General features: G+C 35.4%; 1 protein-coding gene across 2 annotated transcripts in view; it reads left to right on the top strand.

Annotated features, from left to right (window-relative positions):
* Window positions 1-24,119, top strand: part of LOC134663661 (uncharacterized) — a 36,592-nt gene that overhangs the window by 5,792 nt on the left and 6,681 nt on the right. The window contains exons 1-2 of one of the 2 annotated variants that reach the window (XM_063520105.1): window positions 9,222-9,335; window positions 18,563-18,920. In XM_063520105.1, the coding sequence (XP_063376175.1) occupies window positions 9,283-9,335; window positions 18,563-18,920 (411 nt within the window). In that variant the 5' untranslated portion in view covers window positions 9,222-9,282. Of the gene's footprint in view, window positions 1-9,221; window positions 9,336-18,562; window positions 18,921-24,119 lie in introns of those variants that run through there. The other variant, XM_063520103.1, reaches the window with a different exon arrangement.

The raw sequence follows: 24,119 nt of genomic DNA, 5'->3' as shown, positions 1-24,119 counted from the left end.
TGACAACTGAAATTAAAATTTACTTAGACTGTTCCTTCCTCGGAGTAATTAACAATGGAGCCGCCATTAACAGGCATTCCCCTCTGTCGAAAATAGGCGGCCAATGGTCAACCATATGTATGGACTGACGTTTATCTGACATGACGTACCTATACATTTGATGTGCCCCTCCCCCGCAAAAAACGGCAGACTATTTTGTACCGAAAATTTTAGACATGGCGTCTCCGTTGTTAATTACTCCGAGGTTCCTTCACGATTAACAGTTGAAATAAAACCTTTTTATTAGTTTGATGATTGCCATTACGTTGTGTCAACTTTGGTAAATCGAATAATTACATCCTCTTCGCTTATTAAACTAATGTGATAACAGATCCTGTCAATGTCATCACTGCTATTTCTAGTAAAATGGATCGACATTACGAATATTCTAATTTAGAGTACGTCGCGATGGTGCAGCTGTACGCTAGGGCCAAGGGCCCAACCTTTTTTGTTCTCTTTCACGACGCAGCAACTAGTATCATTTCTCTCACCTCGCTCTTTTAAAATGCCGTTTGTCAAAAAAGGACAACCATACTGTTGACAAGGCGGACTTCAAATCAAGTGTTGCCTTTCTTGATGCGCCCACCCTGTGTATGTGTGCGTAAAAGCGTATATGTGTGCTCTTTTAGGGATGTGAAAAGTCGATTTTAATCATGTTATATATCGATAAACGCTACACAGCGGAACGAAATTGCGATTAATTGAAGCTTCAATATCTTCGTTAAACATAAACATTATTGAAATGCTAATGGATAATGAATATATTATAATATAATAATATAATTCAATTATTGCGGAACACCTATTTTAGGAGGTATTTATGTATTTTAATTAAATATCTGAACTTTCCCTTGGTTCCCTGCTGGGGCGTGACTATAAAATTGTGATCTGATAACCACAATAAAGAATAAAAGCGTTTTTGGTCATTTTAGGTATCGTTAAGCCTTTGAAGTAAAATTAAAATTGCAAGAAATGTCGATAGTTTATCGATATGACTTTATCGACATGGCTACAGCAACGTGGGCCACATTGTTAATCGTACACTAAAGAAAAGTGGCAACAGTGACAGCTCGCTGAGACTACGTCTATATATATATTATGTCTATGGCTAGGGCTAACTACGACTCCCACGCCGCCCGGCGACTGTACGCGGAACCGGACCATTTACAGTCGCTGCGTCTTCGGGGGATTTTAAACCCCCAAGTTCCACACGGACGAACAAATTGTCGCCGCAACACAGCGGCTGCTTAACCACGGGCAGTTTCAAACGCCAGCACATGCACAGGACAGAGGTGATTGTGTATTGAACGTGGCGGATTGCAGTTCGAACAATTATTGCGGTATCGGGAAGTTTAAGTGTTTGTTTAAGTTTTTGATCATTAAAAGCTTGATCTTAACTTGTTATGTTTACTTTTAAGGATCTGCAAACTAACTGCACGTAAAATGTGTGAAGGAAAAATAAATGGAACTACTTTTTAGGTTATTTTGTTTCATTCACTCAAAAGAATTAGGTAGGTACTACTGCAGTGCTACTACTGGTGTTAGGTCACTTTCGAGTTTCGTTCGACACATTTATAAATCTGGCATTTCTTAAAATTATTTAAAAAAAAGATTACACATCGACTGTATATCGATAGCAGAATCATTTCGTTGCGGGAAAACAACCACTAAAATTTCACGGTGTATAATAAAAAACATTTTTTTCCGGTCTACCCGCACTTTAGCTGCACTTGTGTTTTTCGTTACTGGTGTTTTAAAAAGCGTAAAATAATCGGGAATTACATAGTTTATTTCAACCTAAAAGCCGTGACTTTCGTTAAATTAAATATTAAATTTCGTGTGTAAGTGTTATCTACAATAGAGTTTGTGTTTTGTGGACTTATTTGATCAGATAAAATTTTACTTCATAACCTCACAAAATCAACTCAAAAATGGCGGCTTTCATGAAGTGTACTAATCAATTACCTAAACCGGACAGTCAAAACCCAAAAATAGTATGTGGCGGGTGCGATAGGTTGATATGTGTAAAGTGTAGCGGATTGCTTGTGACGGAATTAAGGGTAATCGCTCTTCAATCACTGACATTGAAATATTTATGCCCCGACTGTTTCCTTGGAGTACGTCAACTACCGACTTTACGGAAGCAGGTGGATCAGCTGAAACAAGAAGTTGAGGTTCTGAAAAAGAACCAAGGGCAACAGATTGGCTTAGAAAACTTCATTAGTGAGTTGGAGGACCGTAATAGACACTTTTGACACTTGTATATATGGATGGGATATGTCGGTGTCAAACAAGAGACAAAAGTGACGTTTTTTTAGAAACGTCTCTCTTGACACATGTATGGATGGGCTATGGCAGTGTCAAACAAGTGACAAAAGTGACGTTTTTGAAGGAACGTTACTCTTGACACTTGTATGGATGGGTTATGTCAGGGTCAAACAAGTGAGAAAGGTGACGTTTTTTTTTATAAATATTGACTTGCAAAGTATTGTCATTACTCATTAGTCTTTTTGAACGTAGCTATTTTGAGCACTAGACATATTGATTTTCGAAGTATTGTCATTAGGCATCTTGTACAAAGGAATTATGATTTTCGAAAATGAGATCATTTGATTAACCTTTTGGACGCCAATGACCGATATATACGCACCGCAGGTTCAACGCCAAAGACGTATTAATCGGTCATAGACCACAGAGCAACATAGACCTAGGTGCATATGCATAAAGTTCAATTTCAGTTTTGACACTTCGGTGACGTGGCGTCTGAGTGACAGCTTTTGTGTTTGACACGGCGTCGAAAAGGTTAATTGTGTATATATTAGGACAAGCATCTTTAGGAATTTCGTACATTAGACAATTTGATTTTCGATGTTCTGTCTTTAGGAATTGCGTACTTATGATTTTTGATTTTCGAAATTATGCTACATAACCAAAAAATCATATCCATTTTATTCCGTCAAATCGATGATAGAATATAATGTGAGACAGACATATCCCATCAAAAACATTACATGTAAAAAGGTGCAAGTCTCGCAACGCTTTTACTACAAAAAAGTTTTGAGATGTAATGTGAAACCAAGTCGGTTATTTTAATCAGTGCCAGGGGGGGGTGTTAAAACCGTACGTATCAATAAGATATCTTTAATTTGTAATACATATAAGGACTTGGCCATCGCACGGCTGCATAATGGCATAGGGATCATCGTCACTTATTAAAAATAATTTTGAACATAACGAGCGCTAATTGCAGTTTGAGCATTATAGTAACAGCACCAGTCATGGGACATTTAAGAGGGAATTTGGAGTATTTGTGATATTTCCCTAATACATGTGAATGGTCTACCGCTTAGCGTATTGAAACATGAAAGTCCTACCCGTCTTTCATGTTTCAGGCGTGTTGTATCAAAGATACTGCAATGAGTTTCCACATACTTAACAAATTAAAACTATGCTATTTTTCTCCAGTCATGGACACCAAAGCTCCAGTAATGGGCCCCCCAGTAATGGACACTGCTCTATCAGTATAAAATATTGAAATAGGTCATCAGATCTGGTCCATGTTATCATAATATTGCATTATCATCCGATTTGCATATTTAATTACGAATACAAAATTTCAACTCAATCGGAAAACGGGAAAGTGGCTCAAACTCGGCTACCAAGATTTGACCCACACTAATAAAAAACGATATTAATTTATCCGAAGTCCGAGCATGCCTCCTGGTTGACATATTTCGTAACTACATTTTACTTCTGTATTGTTTAAACATGAAATGATGGCATGGCAAGCATCATTATGTAAATTGTCCCATTATAGGAGGTATGCAGTTTTACAGCTCCTATAATGGGATTGGGCCAAATACCATCATTTTTTTACATCTGTGGAGTCACAACATAGTATGTTGTATACCTTATCTCATGGTAAATGCAATTAACAAAACACATTCTAGTTTTCATCAAGTATTAATTAATTAAAATTCAATAAATTAACTCACCTCTCTTAGCGAAGTTGTTAAGAATTCGTAGTGGTATTTTTTTTTCAGTGACACGACAACTTTTGGGTTGACGCCAATTTCTTAAAAAACAACCAAATTTAATAAAAATTCAAACTGAAACAGCTCTAGGACTCTTATTTATGATAATATACAGGCAGTGTTTATAAACTACTTTTAGACACTTATTTTACAGGATTTGTGGTTTTTTGTCCCATTACTGGTTCCACGCCCATCATAGGGTACACTACTATACACATATTTACGAATACGGTGCGAGTAAAGCATTATGTGCGATTGCCAAGTCATTATATGTATTACAAATTAAAGATATCTTATTGATACGGTTTTAACACCCCCTGGCACTGATTAAAATAACCGACTTGGTTTCACATTACATCTCAAAACATTTTTGTAGTAAAAGCGTTGCGAGACTTGCACCTTTTTTACATGTAATGTTTTTGATGGGATCTCATCTTTTTTTGTAGGCAGTCCTTCTTTTCGGGTACTCATACCCATACTATGTATACACATATCATAACTAAACACATCTTCATTCAGAATCGCCTCGTACATCGTAGTGTACCTTTACTTTACCTACTGCAGTGAAACCTGGATAAGTGGGATCTCAAGGGACGAGCAGATTTCTCTCACTTAAAGAGGTTTACCACTTACCCAGGCTCCCAGTTAGCCAGGTACAAATAAATTTCTGTCTCATTTACAGAGGGTCCCATTAATAGAGGTGGGAATAGAGGATATAGTCTCAGTTATAGAGGTGGTTAATAAGGTATTTAATAATTATCTTTAAAAATAAGGTAAAATAATCCTTGTCCTTAAATATTTTTAAAGTCTGTTTAAATATTTCTTTGAATTTATTTTGAATGATTCTCCAAGGGATAGATATTTCAAAATTAAATTAAACTTGATACGAACTTCATTGCGTATTAGAAATTTAATTTAAAAAAAAATTTTTTTCGTGTTAGGTATCAAAATTTCAGCTTTCGTTTCGATAGTTTTAACTACTTACATAAATTAACTAAATCAAACTTGAAGTTGTTTAGACACAATTAGGCAAATGCGGAATTTGTGGATAGACTAAGAGTTAGTAAGAATACGGAAATTGTTCAATGAAGTACAAGTTAGAGAGGTCATAGATTGACGTTATCTCAGATACAGAAGTCAATTCCCTATACAATTCAAAAAAACAAATAGGAAAATGTAATCTTATAAATATAGTCTCAGTAAAAGAGGTAAAATACACTCTCGGTCTCAATTATAGAGGTAAATGTGACTATAAAATCACAACAACGAATCCCAGTTATAGAGGTTCGTTTTTTCTCAGTAACAGAGGTAATTCAGTGCTAAAGTGTCGGGACCGCACCATGAGTCCCAGCTATAGAGGTTTCTCACTTATCCAGGTCCCACTTAACCAGGTTTCACTGTATATGTCGGAACTGCAACAGTAACTTTGTAATAGCATATATTTATATGGGATTACAAACTTACTTATGCAGTTCTTAGATCTGTAATCGTGACTGATATTGCAATATTTTTAGGTTTTCTGTGGCTTGATAAGCTGAAAACTACTTATGTTTAAAATTTGAAACTTAAATAAATAAATAAATAAATAAATATTACAGGACATTTTTACACAAATTGACTGAGCCCCACTTGACTGAAACTTGTGGGTATGCTAGAAGTATGGCTTCAAGAGGGCTCTCTTTTCCCAATATACTTTACTCTTTGATCTATAGCTCGTTTTAGGGACGAGTAAATTGATTTCTATTAAAGGTTTACAGAAGTACACTGAGAGTACACTATAACTACATACTTGGAGTGCGGTAAAATCCAAGATTACACAGGCACAGTATAATAAAGAGTACTAACGTACAGTATGGACACTCCCTGCCTCCCGTTGAAAGTGCCGCCCACCCGCTCTCGGTTACCTCACAGTTACCGGCTGGCAAGGACGCGACGACGCGGTGCGCAGAGCGGAGGCCACGTAAAATATTCAAATATTAAACAAATATTTACAAAACCTATCAGATCACACTGAAACCAGTACAATACCTATATGAACAAAAAATCATGTTTACAACTTACGTAATATGTTGGTGGCCTGAATTTCCTTACAAAATTTTCGTTACTTTGTTTATACTGATTCAAAATAGGAAACTATTGTATAAATTGAGCTTAGATACCCACCTTACAACATAATACGATTCTTATTTCTTCCTAATTCGCGCAATGAGTTTTGAGTAATTGAGGTCATCGAACTTGACAACAAACTGGCGAGAACCCTCACACGTCTTATCTCACTCACACAAGCATGGTACGCGTTTACCTACACGAGCTTACCTACGCACACAGTCTGTGCGTAGGAACGCGTTTGTTTCATACATTTTATCGCCAGTGTCCGGGGTGTGACACAGGTCCACCCGCCGACCTGACGTCAGAATGGCGGATGGACCTTTTTTGTTAAATATCTCGTTTCCGGGAGAAGTACAGTGATTTCTATTCATAGTTTACGCAAGTACACTGAAGGTACAATATAAATACATACAATTTGCGTGAAATAATGCAAGATTTCATGGGTCCACCCGCCAACCTGACGTCAGGTGGGCGGGTGGACCTTAGTTTGAGCATAGCTCGTTTTGGGGTCGAGTAAACTGATTTTTATTAAAAGTTTACAGAAGTACATTGAAAGTACACTATAACTACATACTTGGAGTGCGGTATAATCCAAGATTACACAGGTCCACCCGCCGACCTGACGTAAGAATGGCGGGTGGACCTTTTTTGTTAAATGTCTCGTTTCTGGGAGAGGTACAGTAGATTCTATTAAAGGTACACTGAAGTACACTGAAAGTACAATATGTTTATAAATATTTCGTTCAAATTCGCTGAGGTCCAGCGAGTAAAAGCAAAAAAAAAAACGGTCACCCATCCAAGTAGGTACTGACCACTCCCGACGTTGCTTAACTTTGGTCAATAATCACGTTTGTTGTATGGGAGCCCCATTCAAATCTTTATTTTATTCTGTTTTTAGTATTTGCTAGGTAGTTATTACTAGCTATCACGGTTCGTGAGATACAGCCTGGGCCCAGTTTTATAAAGTTACAAGTTACAGGTTACAAGAGTACAGGCTACAGGCACCTGTAATGCACTGTGAACGGCTACAGGTGTTTTATAAATACACATAAATAATTACAGTTGTAAAGAACCACGGTCAATCTCGATTACATGTGAAATCTACAGGTGTGAAGGACATCACTATTTAAAAAAAAAAGTGTGTCATAGATACTCGGTTCTCTACTAAATTATGTTTTTGTTTGCTGTAAAATATTAATTACTGGAAAAATGGCCAGAAATGAAGGAAAAATCGAGTGGTTGAGAGCGGCGTTCCATGCCAAGGATCTACTTTTTGGGCCGTTTTCAGATTCAGATTAAGTTAGATTTAATGAAATATTTACGTAATAAGTAAATAACATGTAAATAAGTACTCTTTCACACATTCTTATGATTCTTACATTAAAATGTATCGTTTCGGTAGCGGCTCAAAGATAAATAGATAAATACGGTGTGTATCGAAAATTATGAATAGTACACTTTACCATAATGTGAATGCACTATACTTAAATAAAGAGACGAATGCTAATAAATCAACGACAAATATCGGCAATAATCCCTTTCCATTTCCTAGTAGATAAAATAAAACGAATCGTCAATAAAATCAATATCAAACATATTGTCACTTTATTTCCTATTTACTATATATTTCAGATACATTAACAAAAACTGATAAGGTCAGTGCATGGAAAAGTATGCATGCCCTGGCACAATCGTTGGCGTTGGTGCTTAACAATAAAGAGTAAAGTTTAAAATCTCTCAGAAAACGAGTCTACAAGTAACTGCTGTTGTGCTGTTACAGGACTCAAGACGTATGTAAGTTTTTGTTACAAGTGTACTAATCTACACTTGTAATTTACAATATTTTTATAAAACGCTTGTTCGATTATGAGTTTAAAACTATAAAACTCCCGTATTTTCGTCTATGGTTGAGCTACAGGCACTTGTACCTGTAAAATTGTAACACAGTACTTTTATAAAACGCAAATTGTAAAAAACGGAGCAAGTGTTGCCAGTAAACGCCTGTAAACTTGTAACTTGTAACTTTATAAAACTGGGCCCTGGTGACAGACGGACGGACGGACAGCGAAGTCTTAGTAATAGGGTCCCGTTTTACCCTTTGGGTACGGAATCCTAAAAAAGAACAATAAATTTTGGGGGTTTCCCATACTTAGAACTTGAAACTCAAATTTTTTTTTATACGTGTGGGGTGCCTATGGATAGCTCTTCAAAAATGATATTGAGATCATTTTTTTCTAAACTGAATAGTTTGCGCGAGAGACACTTCCAAAGTGGTAAAATGTGTGTCCTGTAACTTCTAAAATAAGAGAATGATAAATCTAAAAAAAATATATGATGTACCTAATCTAAAAAATTGGTTTGAGCGAGATCTGGTAAGTAGTTTTTTTTTAATACGTCATAAATCGTAAACCGCTATTTATTAGGTTACTCGTTGGTACGGAACCCTTCATGTGCGAGTCCGACTCGCACTTGGCCGCTTTTTTTGCATTATGGTACTTAACCCTTCGTTCGCGAGTCCAACTCGCACTTGCCCGGTTTTTTGCATGTATATGAAATAGTAACAAAATTGAGTAGGGCACTTGACATATTATAAGCAAAGATCCGTGCCTGTAGGCAGCCTAAATTAAAATGATGTATGTCAGAGGTCGGCAACCTTTTAGCAGCCAGGGCCACATAGTAGTTTAGGAAGTTGACGCGGGCCGCACTTTTGTTAATATGTGTGACTTTATCAGACATTGTTGTTTGTCAATATTACATACAAAATAGCCAGGGGGGCTAGCGGGCCGCAAGTGAGAGGTTCGCGGGCCGCATTCGGCCCGCCGGCCGCTTGTTGCCGACCCATGATGTATGTCATTATTTTTTGTTGGTAGGATCTTCTGTTGCTGTGCGGACTTTCTTTTGACGTCAATAACCCAATAAAGATAATTAGAGTCACGTGCATTCTTGTTTACCTAGATATGTCTACGTTATTAGATAATACACACACACATATATATATATATATATATAGGTATGTAACCGCAGTTACTTGCAATTGTCATACTGAGTAAACGCGTTAAGAGATATTAAATTAATAGAAATCAAAAGCGTTATTGCGATAATGTTGTTTACGGTGTTCTTGTTAATACCTGCGATCGTTCTTAGTAGCAACAGGTAAATAAAATCTATTAGGTACCTACACACTTTTACTGTATCTACTTACTTTTGTTGTTTTTTCTGTCATAAATTTATTAACATAAGTTAATTCCAAAATTGACTTTAGATCATTTTATTGCTTAACCAAGTGCCCTAATGGAACTACGACATACCGTGCCTAAGGAAGGATGTTCGATGTTCGTCACTTATCAAAATAAAAACGCTCAGTCATGCTCTGTAAAATAATAAAATCAAAACAGCGTTTTACTTTGTCAAAGTAGGTTATTACTTATTACAAAATGTTCAGCTTTATCTTCGCAGCTGACGTAACGTTTGCTTTTTTGTTGGCCAGCCACAAAGTGCATACTTAAATTGTAACGCTACGTCTTACGTAGGCGAACAACGCGCGAACGCGGCGCGGCGCGGCGCGGCGAAAGCGGCCGCCGCCGCGCCGCGCCGCGCCGCACCGCCTGACATTCGCGTGCAAATCGCGCCGCACCGCGTTCGCAACGAGATCGCTTACGTAGGACACTTCTATGGGCATCAAAGGATTGATTTCGCCGCGCCGCGCCGCGCCTGACATTCGCGTGCAAATCGCGCCGCACCGCGTTCGCAACGAGATCGCTTACGTAGGACACTTCTATGGGCATCAAAGGATTGATTTCGCCGCGCCGCGCCGCGCCGCGTTCGCGCGTTGTTCGCCTACGTAAGACGTAGCGTAAGATATTGAGCCAGGCGCCTATTCGACTAGTGAGAATGACATATCATGACAAGGCTACCACGTCTGTATTTGATTCGGTTAAGTTGTGTTCTACTCGTAATGTATGGGAAGACAAACAAATTATAGCCAGCCTTTTATGAATGTAGTATGATACCTTTGGGTATGGTGCTTTACCCACGCTAGCGTCCCCTTCCCTCCCCCTGCCGCAACCCCCCCTTTTTGCATGAAATTTGTCTCGGTTGACGGTTTTTAATAATTTTTGAGAAAAGTATTAGAATTAAGAATAAAGTGTCAGCTACGCTAGCGTGCGTAAAGCATCATATAGTCCTGCAGCGCTGGCTATATTTTGAGCCCTAACTTAAAGTAATATTAAAGTCAAATTTTTTTTCGCTTACGAATGCTGTTTTAAGTTGTTAATCTTACATTTTGTTTTGTGTCACAGATATTATTTGCTTTTTAAGTTATTTAATAATTTGTGGTAATTATTTTTATTTTGAATTATTTTGGAGAAAATAATATTCGAGAGAAAACATGTAACTGTGTCGCATTTAGGATAGTTTTTTTAATGTGAAAACATAGTTTGTGTCAATTACGTCCATTGCAATCGGATACTATGTCATACTATTCAAAATGACTCAAAAAATAATTAAAGTTAAAATAAATTGCTGACGTCGCATTTAATCGTATCAATATGTACATTACATGTTTTTGTGTCTTATTGAGGCACAGCTTCATAAGATTTTTGATAATTTTGTTCTAACAGGCTATTACCATAACAAAAGAATATTAAGGTTACTAGAGTTCACACCTTATTAATATAAAAGGCGGGATAGATAAGAAATATGAATTTGTGTCAGTTTCATCCATTGCATAAACAAATATGTAATACAAAAATAATGTTCGCGTTCATACGACGTTAGCGGGTAGCTCTTCACGGGCAACGCGGGCCGTGCACGGGGAGCGGGCGCGGCGGGCGCGGCGTGACCTTGGCGTGACGGCGGGTAAGGGCCTCTCTCTAAAAACCACACGTTGCGTACGCAACGCATGTTTACTTCGCCTGCGCACCAAATTAACGCAACCTATGCAAAGTTATACTACTACAAAGAGAACTTATAGATATTGTACATTATGTCACCATTTACCAAAATAAATGTAAGTGTGTAAGTAAGAAAGAGAATTAAGGTCTGTTTATATCTATACACATTGACAATGTGAAATTCCTCTTTGACATTCGTTACGTAATGTTGATTAACAAATATGCGACATATCCATCCTGAGAGCCTACCGCGAACATCGCAATTCGCAAATTGCGGACATCTTTCTCTGTCACTTTTATTACGTCTAATTGGAGTAAAAGAGAAAGAGTTCGCAATTTACAAACTTTAGTGTTCACGGTTACGCATCATATACTTGTGACAATGACAGGGAAAAGGTACCACTTGAGTAAAATTTGCTTATTAATGCCGTGACTTGAGGTAACTTTCATTCTTTGATAAAAATATTACTTCTTGAATTTAATTTATATTAATGTTATTAATATTTTGATTTCTATATCTAATTATCTAATCAAGTCTAACTTCAATATATCTTAATTATATGGACAAATAAATTTTAATATAAACATTTTTTTTTTTCATTATAAATAGCACAAACCAGTCTTTCCATACTTAACGTAAATTATGCACATTATTTTTTTAACGTATTTTTTTGTTCTTAGCATTTTTTTACAATAGATATTATTAATTACACGTATTGAGGTTATTTAAAGCCTGTTTATTCTTATGTTTTGAATACATTTACCTTAAATAATAATTACCAACACTTTTGATAGTTCAAGCTTCTTGGATAATACCTTTGGGTTCAATTGGCGTAAAGGACATTTTGGCGAAAATAAGTTATATCCACTACCGTAGCCTCAAAGGGCTTAACTGACAAAACGCGATTTTCCAGGAGAGCCAAAAATCAGTTTTGTTTTGAGAAAAAAATGAGACACTTTTGTTTGTTTGAATTAACTGATGCCTGTATGTGGCTTATTCCTAATTTTTTGAGGTCTTTTAAACTGATTTCTTGAATACAATGCTTATTTACGAAAATAGCATGTCCGTTACGCCAAAAAACACGACTATTTTTAAAAAGGCGTCCCTTACGCCTCTTCTTTGCAATATTGGCAACTTGCATTTAGGGAACACTATACTTCTAGTACTATACTTTACATTTTTTTTCCGAAAAATTATAGAGATGTATTCACTGTCAATTTTCCCCATTTTTGTTATTTTGGATACTTAAACGTGGAAAAGGTCGTTTTCTTAGCCACAAAAACAATGTTTTTTTTTATTTGTTTATATTACTTCAAGTATTTTAAATTTATTTAATTTGGTAGGTGAGAAGAGATCTCTGCTAAAAACAATTGAAAACCGAAGGGGAAACATGTTGGGGCACATGATACGTCACGATACTTACATAAACTCTATAATTGAAGGCAGAATAGAAGAACAGAGAGGCAGAGGAAGACCGAGACGTGCATATATTGACCAGGCCAAAGAGAAAATTAATGTAGTGACGTGACGCATCAGGAGCTCAAAACAGTGGCAGAGAAAAGAACGGAATGGCGAATATTCCACCGACAAGAGCTAGGCTACTATGAAGTATTTGAACAAATTAAATTGAAGTATAATTATTATACATTTACCCTCAATAATAATTACCAACACTTTTGATAGTTCAAGCTTCTTGGATAATAATTACCTTTGGGTTCAATTGGCGTAAAGGACATTTTGGTGAAAATGAGTTATATCGACTACCGTAGGCTCAAAGGGCTTAACTGACAAAACGCGATTTTTCAGGAGAGCCAAAAAACAGTTTTGTTTGAGGAAAAAAATGAGACCTTCTTTGTTTGTTTGAATAAACTAATGCCTGTATGTGGCTTATTCCTAACTTTTTGAGGTCTTTTAAACTGATTTCTTGAACTTACAATACAATGCTTATTAACGAAAATAGCATGTCCGTTACGCCAAAAAACACGACTGTTTTTAAGAAGGGCGTCCCTTACGTCTCTTCTTTATTGTTTATCTTATTAGAAAAAAGGGCGTAATGTACTAAACTTTAAACTGTTTTAGTACCATTTGGCGTAAATCCAATAATTTCGTTGCAATATTGCCAATATTGCTACTACTTGCATTTAGGGAACACTATACTTCTAAGTACTTACTATAATTTACATTTTTGTTCCGAAAAAATATAGAGATGTAGTATTCACTGTTAAGTTTTTCCACATTTTTGTTATTTTGAATACTTAAACGTGGAAAAGGTCGTTTTCTTAGCCACTAAAACAATGTTCTATTTATTTGTTTAGGTATATTACTTCAACAGAATCACTGCTGTCCTACCATTGATGTATATATTGATATACAACAATTTCTAACAAATTAATTTAACTATAGAAAGTATTATGCGTTATTTCTGTTTGTAATGTTAATTAGATTATAAATTTTACTTTTACATACTAAAATACTATTAGGTACAATAGTAGTTTAGAAATTTCATATGCCTATTCAGTAAAACTTAATGAATATGATCGCATATTTATGACATTACATTAGAGTAGAAAAAGGCCAGGCTTACGTACTTCTATGGATTTAAATGCAAACGTTAATTTAACTAAACAGTAACTTTCATAAGGGTAATCCTGTAAATTAGGGTTTAAACAAAAAAGTATTAATGATACGTTTTAATCAATAGGTATTATCAATGACCCTGTCACAAACAAAACTAAAAGTTATCAGTCTTACCCTAATTAAACGCCATAATTATCATTTGAATATAGTCATGTTTTATTATTTTCATAAAACTGATGAAAAAGTACCCACTAGTTCAGTTTAAATTGTCAAAATTTAGTAACCCTATAAATAAAGCAATGAGCACATGAGCAGGTAATGCAAGTACCTACATTACCTGCTCATGTGCTCATTGCTTTATTTATAGCTCATTGCTAAAAAATTCACAAGGAAAGTATAACTAGCTCATCCCACTTAAACACAAAAAAACAACAATAACACTCGTGTAAACATCCATTAGTTGTGGGCGTAACGTACATTTAGCACTCAAAAAGCGCAAAGAGGCGTAACGGACAAAAAATTACCACATATTTATTTAATAAAATTTCTGATGCAAAAGACATCCACGCAAATCGTACACAAAGTTGGGAGTTACGCCAAAATGTCTCACAAATTTTTTTTGAATTGGCAGATACGGCCAAATGCGTTGGAAAATTGTGTTCAAGCATTGATTTTTCATAGTGCTTAACGGACATTTTTTTCAAGTTATCGAGACGTTAAATAATACTATTCGATAGAAAAAAAAATACTGAGTATAACTGCATTTTCGCAATTTTGTCCCTTACGCCCTTTGAGCCTACGGTAGTAGTTATATACAGTTTTGTTCAGAATTCCAAGCGCTTTCGTTCGATATCTCTTAAAAAGTTGCCTTTTCGACCCAATTTTTGCACTATGAGTTTGCAAAAACAGCTTATCTCAATGGTAAATTACCAGTTATAAATTAGAAATATGGATATTATCGTAAAGGTTACCGCTATAAATATTGTTGTAAATGACTTACATGTGTTTTGTCGTCCTTTAAGCCCTTCATTTGTCTTGATGATTTTTCATATCGTATCTCGTATGGTCAATATGGTCGTAAAGGACATATTATACTACATATTGATATTATTTTACTTGCCCTTTATTTTCGTCCCTTTTGCGGAGGAAACTGCTGGCTGCTGGGGTGCTGACGCGAAACAATTTGTGCGTGACATAGGCAAAAGGGAGAGGATCCCCACTCTGAATCTTTTCTGGTGCAGAGGCTGTCCATAGCCATCCAGCGGGGTAATGCCGTGAGTATTATGGGCACTTTTGCACCGGAAGCGATAAAGAACGGGTTTGACTAATAGTTACTGTGTAATTATTTTTAAGATGTAAAATTCCTATGTATGAAAATTTTAATAAACAAAGTTCTTAGGATTTTAGATACTATACTATTATAACTCTTATCGGGATATACCTGGCATAATGAACTACCGTTTGATACATTTTTAAGCTTCGTAACAGTAAATTATGCTGAGAAAAGTTAACATGTGTAACGTGACTGGTAACTAATACACCCCGAATTTGGAATGAAATAGTCTGATAACGTCTCTTACGTCCCCCTAATAAACAAGATTCACTAAATTATCAAAAATTTCATGGGTGTAAAGGACATTCATAGTGTTTTAGACCAATTTTAAAAGAAATTAACTTCTTTCGTATTTAATTTATAGATATGATTGCTAATTAAGGGTAAAGAGACTAACATTTTGAGTACTTTTCCAATACACATCAAAAACATAGCTCGATAAACCACAAAAATATATTATAAACATTTTAAAAAAATGCAGTTTTTCGCGTCTCCTGAAAAGTAGCATTTTGTCCTTTACGCCAATTGAACCAAAAGGTATCGTAATAATATATATTACTAAAATTAATAAAATCAGTCTTTATATTATGTATCAACTAGGTACATATTATAGTTGCACATGCAAGTGCAAATATTTTCATTGCATTCAATTCATGCTATGTTGTGGGGGGCGTGGCTAACGATAATCGCAAGCCAACATTTTTTCTCATAATTATACCAACCCGGTGGAGCCCGTAATATCACCAAAATAATTACAACAATTATATTCTGCTCCTCAAACGAACATACTTTTTTTTTCAATAACTTTTATAATTTATGAAGTCTTGTATTCAATGTACATCATCATCATTATAATTGACGTTGCTTGCCAGGCTTTATACATCACAAAATTAGCAATACATTGCGTCTTAAAATAATCTTAAAAAGTGTTCTAAATATCGTATAAAAGTTATTTTTAAAAGTCGCTGATGTGACATTCTCATTCAAAAGGTAGGGACCACTTTGTCGTTTACCATAAAGACGAAACTTTATTGTATCTTTATACAAATAACCTGTCAGAGAGTCCTTATGGCAAGGATAAAGTGGTACCTTTTGATTGCGAACTTCACGAATGTTGGTCAGTATGAGGAGCCTATGAAAAGATGCCTCCGAATGAAATAAATACACTGTAATGGCTCCTCTACACGATGGGCCAATGCCGGCCACTCCGAGGGACGCATTTATGCGTTAGAGGGAGCAAGTGATATTGCTATCTCATTCTACCGCATGGCTGCGTTCCTTGGAGTGGCCGGCGTTGGCCCATCGGATAGAGAAGCCATAATGTTCATCTAACAAGCACCCTACCCGCGTAGGTAGCCTTCCCCGCGTACGCCGTTCATGCAAAGTTTTATTTTGCCAAATAGTAAAAAACCGTGGTTGAAAATGACCCAAATTATGAATGTTGTCTCGATGTGGCATTATAATAATGTAGACGTAAACTTAATAACATGAATTTTATTTTGTGGCAGATACTTGATTTTTATAAGAAAAAAAAATATTAAAAATAAAAGCGGTGGATGAATTTGACACACATTTGTTTGAATAACATATTATAATATCCTGTGAAGTACAACACTTCACTTACCGACTATAATTTTATTTTAGGCATTTTAGGTTCACTATTAGGTATTTATTAAATGTCATTATACCCGTGGATGAAAATGACACAAAATGCGTGTGTATGTCGGAAGCCACTTCGCTTTTACAGGGAAACAAAGAATTTCATCTCGAATATTGTTTTTACCGAATGCTGTTTAAAAAAAGAAATTCCTAAATTTCTACCTAAGCAAATACCTAGGATGACACAAATTATTATTATTAGGTTTAGTATGTGGTCTGGAAACTATATGTAAAAAATAAGCAACATTAATAATCTTATAACTTCAAAAGTTATTGCTACCGGACTAATACGCAAAAGTATCATACTACATCCATAAGCTTTCTTGATGAGGGGCTCCGAAGGTGGTCATTTGCCAGAGATGTGACTTATTTGAAATACTTGTATTTAAAATGCAAATTTATACAAAATGCAAAATACCTATTTTGTATTTAAATACCTTTTGAAGAAAACTATTTTGTATTTTATTTGAAATAGTTTTTGGGACCTATTTTCTATTTTCAAAATACTTTATAGTAGGTAGGTAATGTAGGTAGGAGTTACCAATTTCTTCTGATGTTACAATCCTGGCAACTCCCTCATTCTGTTAACATGGAACTGATGAATCTGTTTAGTAACGTCGCACATGACCACAAGAGTATCGAGTGGTTAAAAAAGTGGAATCTTGAGTGTTGCGAGGGTTTCAAGGCACGAGAGGAGAATAAACTTTTCTGCCCTGGTGCCTTAAATCGTCCTCTATGAGTAGCAGGTAGCCAGTTAGACGACGGTAATAAAACCTTATTTTAAAAATAATATACAGGTTGTCCCTAGCCATTGGACAAAGCTCTCCTCTCGTGCCTTGAAACCCTCGCAACACTCAAGATTCCACTTTTTTAACCACTCGATACTCTTGTGGTCATGTGCGACGTTACTAAACAGATTCATCAGTTCCATGTTAACAGAATGAGGGAGTTGCCAGGATTGTAACATCAGAAGAAATTGGTAACTCCTACCTACTATAAAGTATTTTGAAAATAGAAAATAGGTCCCAAAAACTATTTCAAATAAAATACAAAATAGTTTTCTTCAAAAGGTATTTAAATACAAAATAGGTATTTTGCATTTTGTATTTGCATTTTAAATACAAGTATTTCAAATAACTCACATCTCTGGCAAATGACCACCTTCGGAGCCCCTCATCAAGAAAGCTTATGGATGTAGTATGATACCTTTGCGTATGGTGCTTTACGCACGCTAGCGTATCTGACACTTAATTCTTAAGTCTAATACTTTTCTCAAAAATTATTAAAAACCGTCAACCGAGACAAATTTCATGCAAAAAGGGGGGGTTGCGGCAGGGGGAGGGAAGGGGACGCTAGGGTGGGTAAAGCACCATACCCAAAGGTATCATACTACATTCATAAAAGGCTGGCTATAATTTGTTTGTCTTCCCATACATTACGAGTAGAACACAACTTAACCGAATCAAATACAGACGTGGTAGCCTTGTCATGATATGTCATTCTCACTAGTCGAATAGGCCCCTGGCTCAATATCTTACAATTTAAGTATGCACTTTGTGACTGGCCAACAAAAAAGCAAACGTTTAGGCACAGCTGCGAAGATAAAGCTGAACATTTTGTAATAACCTACTTTGACAAAGTAAAACGCTGTTTTTGCAGAGCAATTAAGTAGAGCAATTTAATTCAATGTCATTTTCAAACAAATTGTCAAAAGCACTGCCAATGACTAATACAGATGTTTCTTTTTGTTGTCGATTATTGGAAATAACTTTTGTTTGATAATTTATTCTTTTATCTTTTGTTCTAATTAAAAAAATGTATCCGTTAGAGCATTTCTGAGAAAGAACCCTACGTGGGATTTCAGGGTTTGTCCAATGGCTAAGGTCACCCAGTATAAATATTTTTTTACTTTTAATAGCGTTACAAACGCCGTGAACGGTGAACAATATATCTTCGATTTCACTGGACCGGACGGAGTGGAGGGATGGCAGGAACAATCGGATACCGTGCGCTCTGTGGGAATGTCTAAAGCAGTTCTAGTCATGCACCAGAACACTGAATACAAACGAGCGATATTCTTCGCCCTGCTAAATCCTCAGACAGACGGGTCAGGGTTCGCTGGAGTCAGGGCTTTAAGGAAATATGATGATTTGACTGGGTACACGAAGTTGCAGTTGCGGTGCCGAGCCCAGGGACAGTTCAACGGCTTCAAAGTCGTCTTACGGCATAAGGACTTAAACGACGAGCCTAATTATTCCTTTGAGCAATTTTTCCAAGTAAGTTACACGAAGAGCCGATAGGAATGTTAAGTCGAGCGTAAAAAGTGTTTTTGTTTTGAGACTGTCTGTCTGACCGAGGCTTTGTACCGTGATCCTTAGTGCTAGAAAGCTGCAATTTGGCATGGATACATAAATCATGTATTGCGATAGAACGGTAAAATAAAAACTATAAATAAAATATTTTTTAGGGTACCTCCCATACAAAATGTTTTTCATCACACTCGCTCAGTAAATGTGGAATTGCACGCAGGTTTAGCGGGAGTTATAGAAAAAGCGTTCTCCCTAGGGATGATGAAGTTTCTAGTGCCATAATTAACAGTTTTTTGTCTTTATGCTTAATTTTTGACGCTCCGGCAAGCCGTCGCGATTTAACTTACTCTCGTTTGCAATATTCAACTTACGTATGTTGCACAATGTACCTACCTACTATTTTTTGAAACAAATATCCGCTTTGTCCCAGTAGTGTGGGGTATCGTTGGATAGGTCTTTAAACAAATAGGGGTCTTCAAAAACCATTTTTTGATACAGTTAATATTTTGGGAAATAATCGCTCCGAAAAAAAAATTGCCCCTCCAACTTTTGAACCATGGGTCCAAAACATATGAAGAAAATCGCGAAACGATAGCTTAATAAATACGTTCAATGAAAACTATAGCGAACATGATCTGTCTAGTCGTTTTTGAGTTATTGCAAAAAAACTTCTTTTTTATCAATAAGACGTAAGTAGCAAGTACTACAAAAGTACTCCCTTAAGATACTTACTAACAGCCCCCGTTTGGCCTATTTTGACAGAATGGTAACTACGAAAGCCTACACTGAGTATGGCCCGACATGCTCTTGGCCGATTATTTATTAAAATATATTTCATTAAATTTAAATAATCACGATTATTTAGTAATGGCGCTAGTGTGCACGTTGATGGGCTCCTAAACATTTAAATTAACAAGTAGGTTACAAAAAAATGTTTTTTATGCATGTCTTAATTACTCTATTAATGTATAGTTATAGTTAGTAAAGTAGTTTAAAAGTCTCTGTTTGAATGTTGTTGCACACCTGTTATGTAGTTACTTGCTTTGTTTATGTACATACTGTTGGTGTCTTATAAAATAAAGATAAGTAAGTTCGACAGGAATTCAACTAATAGTCCGGTAGCAATAACTTTTGAAGTTATAAGATTATTAATGTTGCTTATTTTTTACATATAGTTTCCAGACCACATACTAAACCTAATAATAATAATTTGTGTCATCCTAGGTATTTGCTTAGGTAGAAATTTAGGAATTTCTTTTTTTAAACAGCATTCGGTAAAAACAATATTCGAGATGAAATTCTTTGTTTCCCTGTAAAAGCGAAGTGGCTTCCGACATACACACGCATTTTGTGTCATTTTCATCCACGGGTATAATGACATTTAATAAATACCTAATAGTGAACCTAAAATGCCTAAAATAAAATTATAGTCGGTAAGTGAAGTGTTGTACTTCACAGGATATTATAATATGTTATTCAAACAAATGTGTGTCAAATTCATCCACCGCTTTTATTTTTAATATTTTTTTTTCTTATAAAAATCAAGTATCTGCCACAAAATAAAATTCATGTTATTAAGTTTACGTCTACATTATTATAATGCCACATCGAGACAACATTCATAATTTGGGTCATTTTCAACCACGGTTTTTTACTATTTGGCAAAATAAAACTTTGCATGAACGGCGTACGCGGGGAAGGCTACCTACGCGGGTAGGGTGCTTGTTAGATGAACATTATGGCTTCTCTATCCGATGGGCCAACGCCGGCCACTCCAAGGAACGCAGCCATGCGGTAGAATGAGATAGCAATATCACTTGCTCCCTCTAACGCATAAATGCGTCCCTCGGAGTGGCCGGCATTGGCCCATCGTGTAGAGGAGCCATTACAGTGTATTTATTTCATTCGGAGGCATCTTTTCATAGGCTCCTCATACTGACCAACATTCGTGAAGTTCGCAATCAAAAGGTACCACTTTATCCTTGCCATAAGGACTCTCTGACAGGTTATTTGTATAAAGATACAATAAAGTTTCGTCTTTATGGTAAACGACAAAGTGGTCCCTACCTTTTGAATGAGAATGTCACATCAGCGACTTTTAAAAATAACTTTTATACGATATTTAGAACACTTTTTAAGATTATTTTAAGACGCAATGTATTGCTAATTTTGTGATGTATAAAGCCTGGCAAGCAACGTCAATTATAATGATGATGATGTACATTGAATACAAGACTTCATAAATTATAAAAGTTATTGAAAAAAAAAGTATGTTCGTTTGAGGAGCAGAATATAATTGTTGTAATTATTTTGGTGATATTACGGGCTCCACCGGGTTGGTATAATTATGAGAAAAAATGTTGGCTTGCGATTATCGTTAGCCACGCCCCCCACAACATAGCATGAATTGAATGCAATGAAAATATTTGCACTTGCATGTGCAACTATAATATGTACCTAGTTGATACATAATATAAAGACTGATTTTATTAATTTTAGTAATATATATTATTACGATACCTTTTGGTTCAATTGGCGTAAAGGACAAAATGCTACTTTTCAGGAGACGCGAAAAACTGCATTTTTTTAAAATGTTTATAATATATTTTTGTGGTTTATCGAGCTATGTTTTTGATGTGTATTGGAAAAGTACTCAAAATGTTAGTCTCTTTACCCTTAATTAGCAATCATATCTATAAATTAAATACGAAAGAAGTTAATTTCTTTTAAAATTGGTCTAAAACACTATGAATGTCCTTTACACCCATGAAATTTTTGATAATTTAGTGAATCTTGTTTATTAGGGGGACGTAAGAGACGTTATCAGACTATTTCATTCCAAATTCGGGGTGTATTAGTTACCAGTCACGTTACACATGTTAACTTTTCTCAGCATAATTTACTGTTACGAAGCTTAAAAATGTATCAAACGGTAGTTCATTATGCCAGGTATATCCCGATAAGAGTTATAATAGTATAGTATCTAAAATCCTAAGAACTTTGTTTATTAAAATTTTCATACATAGGAATTTTACATCTTAAAAATAATTACACAGTAACTATTAGTCAAACCCGTTCTTTATCGCTTCCGGTGCAAAAGTGCCCATAATACTCACGGCATTACCCCGCTGGATGGCTATGGACAGCCTCTGCACCAGAAAAGATTCAGAGTGGGGATCCTCTCCCTTTTGCCTATGTCACGCACAAATTGTTTCGCGTCAGCACCCCAGCAGCCAGCAGTTTCCTCCGCAAAAGGGACGAAAATAAAGGGCAAGTAAAATAATATCAATATGTAGTATAATATGTCCTTTACGACCATATTGACCATACGAGATACGATATGAAAAATCATCAAGACAAATGAAGGGCTTAAAGGACGACAAAACACATGTAAGTCATTTACAACAATATTTATAGCGGTAACCTTTACGATAATATCCATATTTCTAATTTATAACTGGTAATTTACCATTGAGATAAGCTGTTTTTGCAAACTCATAGTGCAAAAATTGGGTCGAAAAGGCAACTTTTTAAGAGATATCGAACGAAAGCGCTTGGAATTCTGAACAAAACTGTATATAACTACTACCGTAGGCTCAAAGGGCGTAAGGGACAAAATTGCGAAAATGCAGTTATACTCAGTATTTTTTTTTCTATCGAATAGTATTATTTAACGTCTCGATAACTTGAAAAAAATGTCCGTTAAGCACTATGAAAAATCAATGCTTGAACACAATTTTCCAACGCATTTGGCCGTATCTGCCAATTCAAAAAAAATTTGTGAGACATTTTGGCGTAACTCCCAACTTTGTGTACGATTTGCGTGGATGTCTTTTGCATCAGAAATTTTATTAAATAAATATGTGGTAATTTTTTGTCCGTTACGCCTCTTTGCGCTTTTTGAGTGCTAAATGTACGTTACGCCCACAACTAATGGATGTTTACACGAGTGTTATTGTTGTTTTTTTGTGTTTAAGTGGGATGAGCTAGTTATACTTTCCTTGTGAATTTTTTAGCAATGAGCTATAAATAAAGCAATGAGCACATGAGCAGGTAATGTAGGTACTTGCATTACCTGCTCATGTGCTCATTGCTTTATTTATAGGGTTACTAAATTTTGACAATTTAAACTGAACTAGTGGGTACTTTTTCATCAGTTTTATGAAAATAATAAAACATGACTATATTCAAATGATAATTATGGCGTTTAATTAGGGTAAGACTGATAACTTTTAGTTTTGTTTGTGACAGGGTCATTGATAATACCTATTGATTAAAACGTATCATTAATACTTTTTTGTTTAAACCCTAATTTACAGGATTACCCTTATGAAAGTTACTGTTTAGTTAAATTAACGTTTGCATTTAAATCCATAGAAGTACGTAAGCCTGGCCTTTTTCTACTCTAATGTAATGTCATAAATATGCGATCATATTCATTAAGTTTTACTGAATAGGCATATGAAATTTCTAAACTACTATTGTACCTAATAGTATTTTAGTATGTAAAAGTAAAATTTATAATCTAATTAACATTACAAACAGAAATAACGCATAATACTTTCTATAGTTAAATTAATTTGTTAGAAATTGTTGTATATCAATATATACATCAATGGTAGGACAGCAGTGATTCTGTTGAAGTAATATACCTAAACAAATAAATAGAACATTGTTTTAGTGGCTAAGAAAACGACCTTTTCCACGTTTAAGTATTCAAAATAACAAAAATGTGGAAAAACTTAACAGTGAATACTACATCTCTATATTTTTTCGGAACAAAAATGTAAATTATAGTAAGTACTTAGAAGTATAGTGTTCCCTAAATGCAAGTAGTAGCAATATTGGCAATATTGCAACGAAATTATTGGATTTACGCCAAATGGTACTAAAACAGTTTAAAGTTTAGTACATTACGCCCTTTTTTCTAATAAGATAAACAATAAAGAAGAGACGTAAGGGACGCCCTTCTTAAAAACAGTCGTGTTTTTTGGCGTAACGGACATGCTATTTTCGTTAATAAGCATTGTATTGTAAGTTCAAGAAATCAGTTTAAAAGACCTCAAAAAGTTAGGAATAAGCCACATACAGGCATTAGTTTATTCAAACAAACAAAGAAGGTCTCATTTTTTTCCTCAAACAAAACTGTTTTTTGGCTCTCCTGAA

This window comes from Cydia fagiglandana, chromosome 4, assembly GCF_963556715.1.
Source record: "Cydia fagiglandana chromosome 4, ilCydFagi1.1, whole genome shotgun sequence".
Classification (NCBI taxonomy): Eukaryota; Metazoa; Arthropoda; class Insecta; order Lepidoptera; family Tortricidae; genus Cydia; species Cydia fagiglandana.
This window is presented reverse-complemented; position numbering and strand designations above follow the sequence as displayed.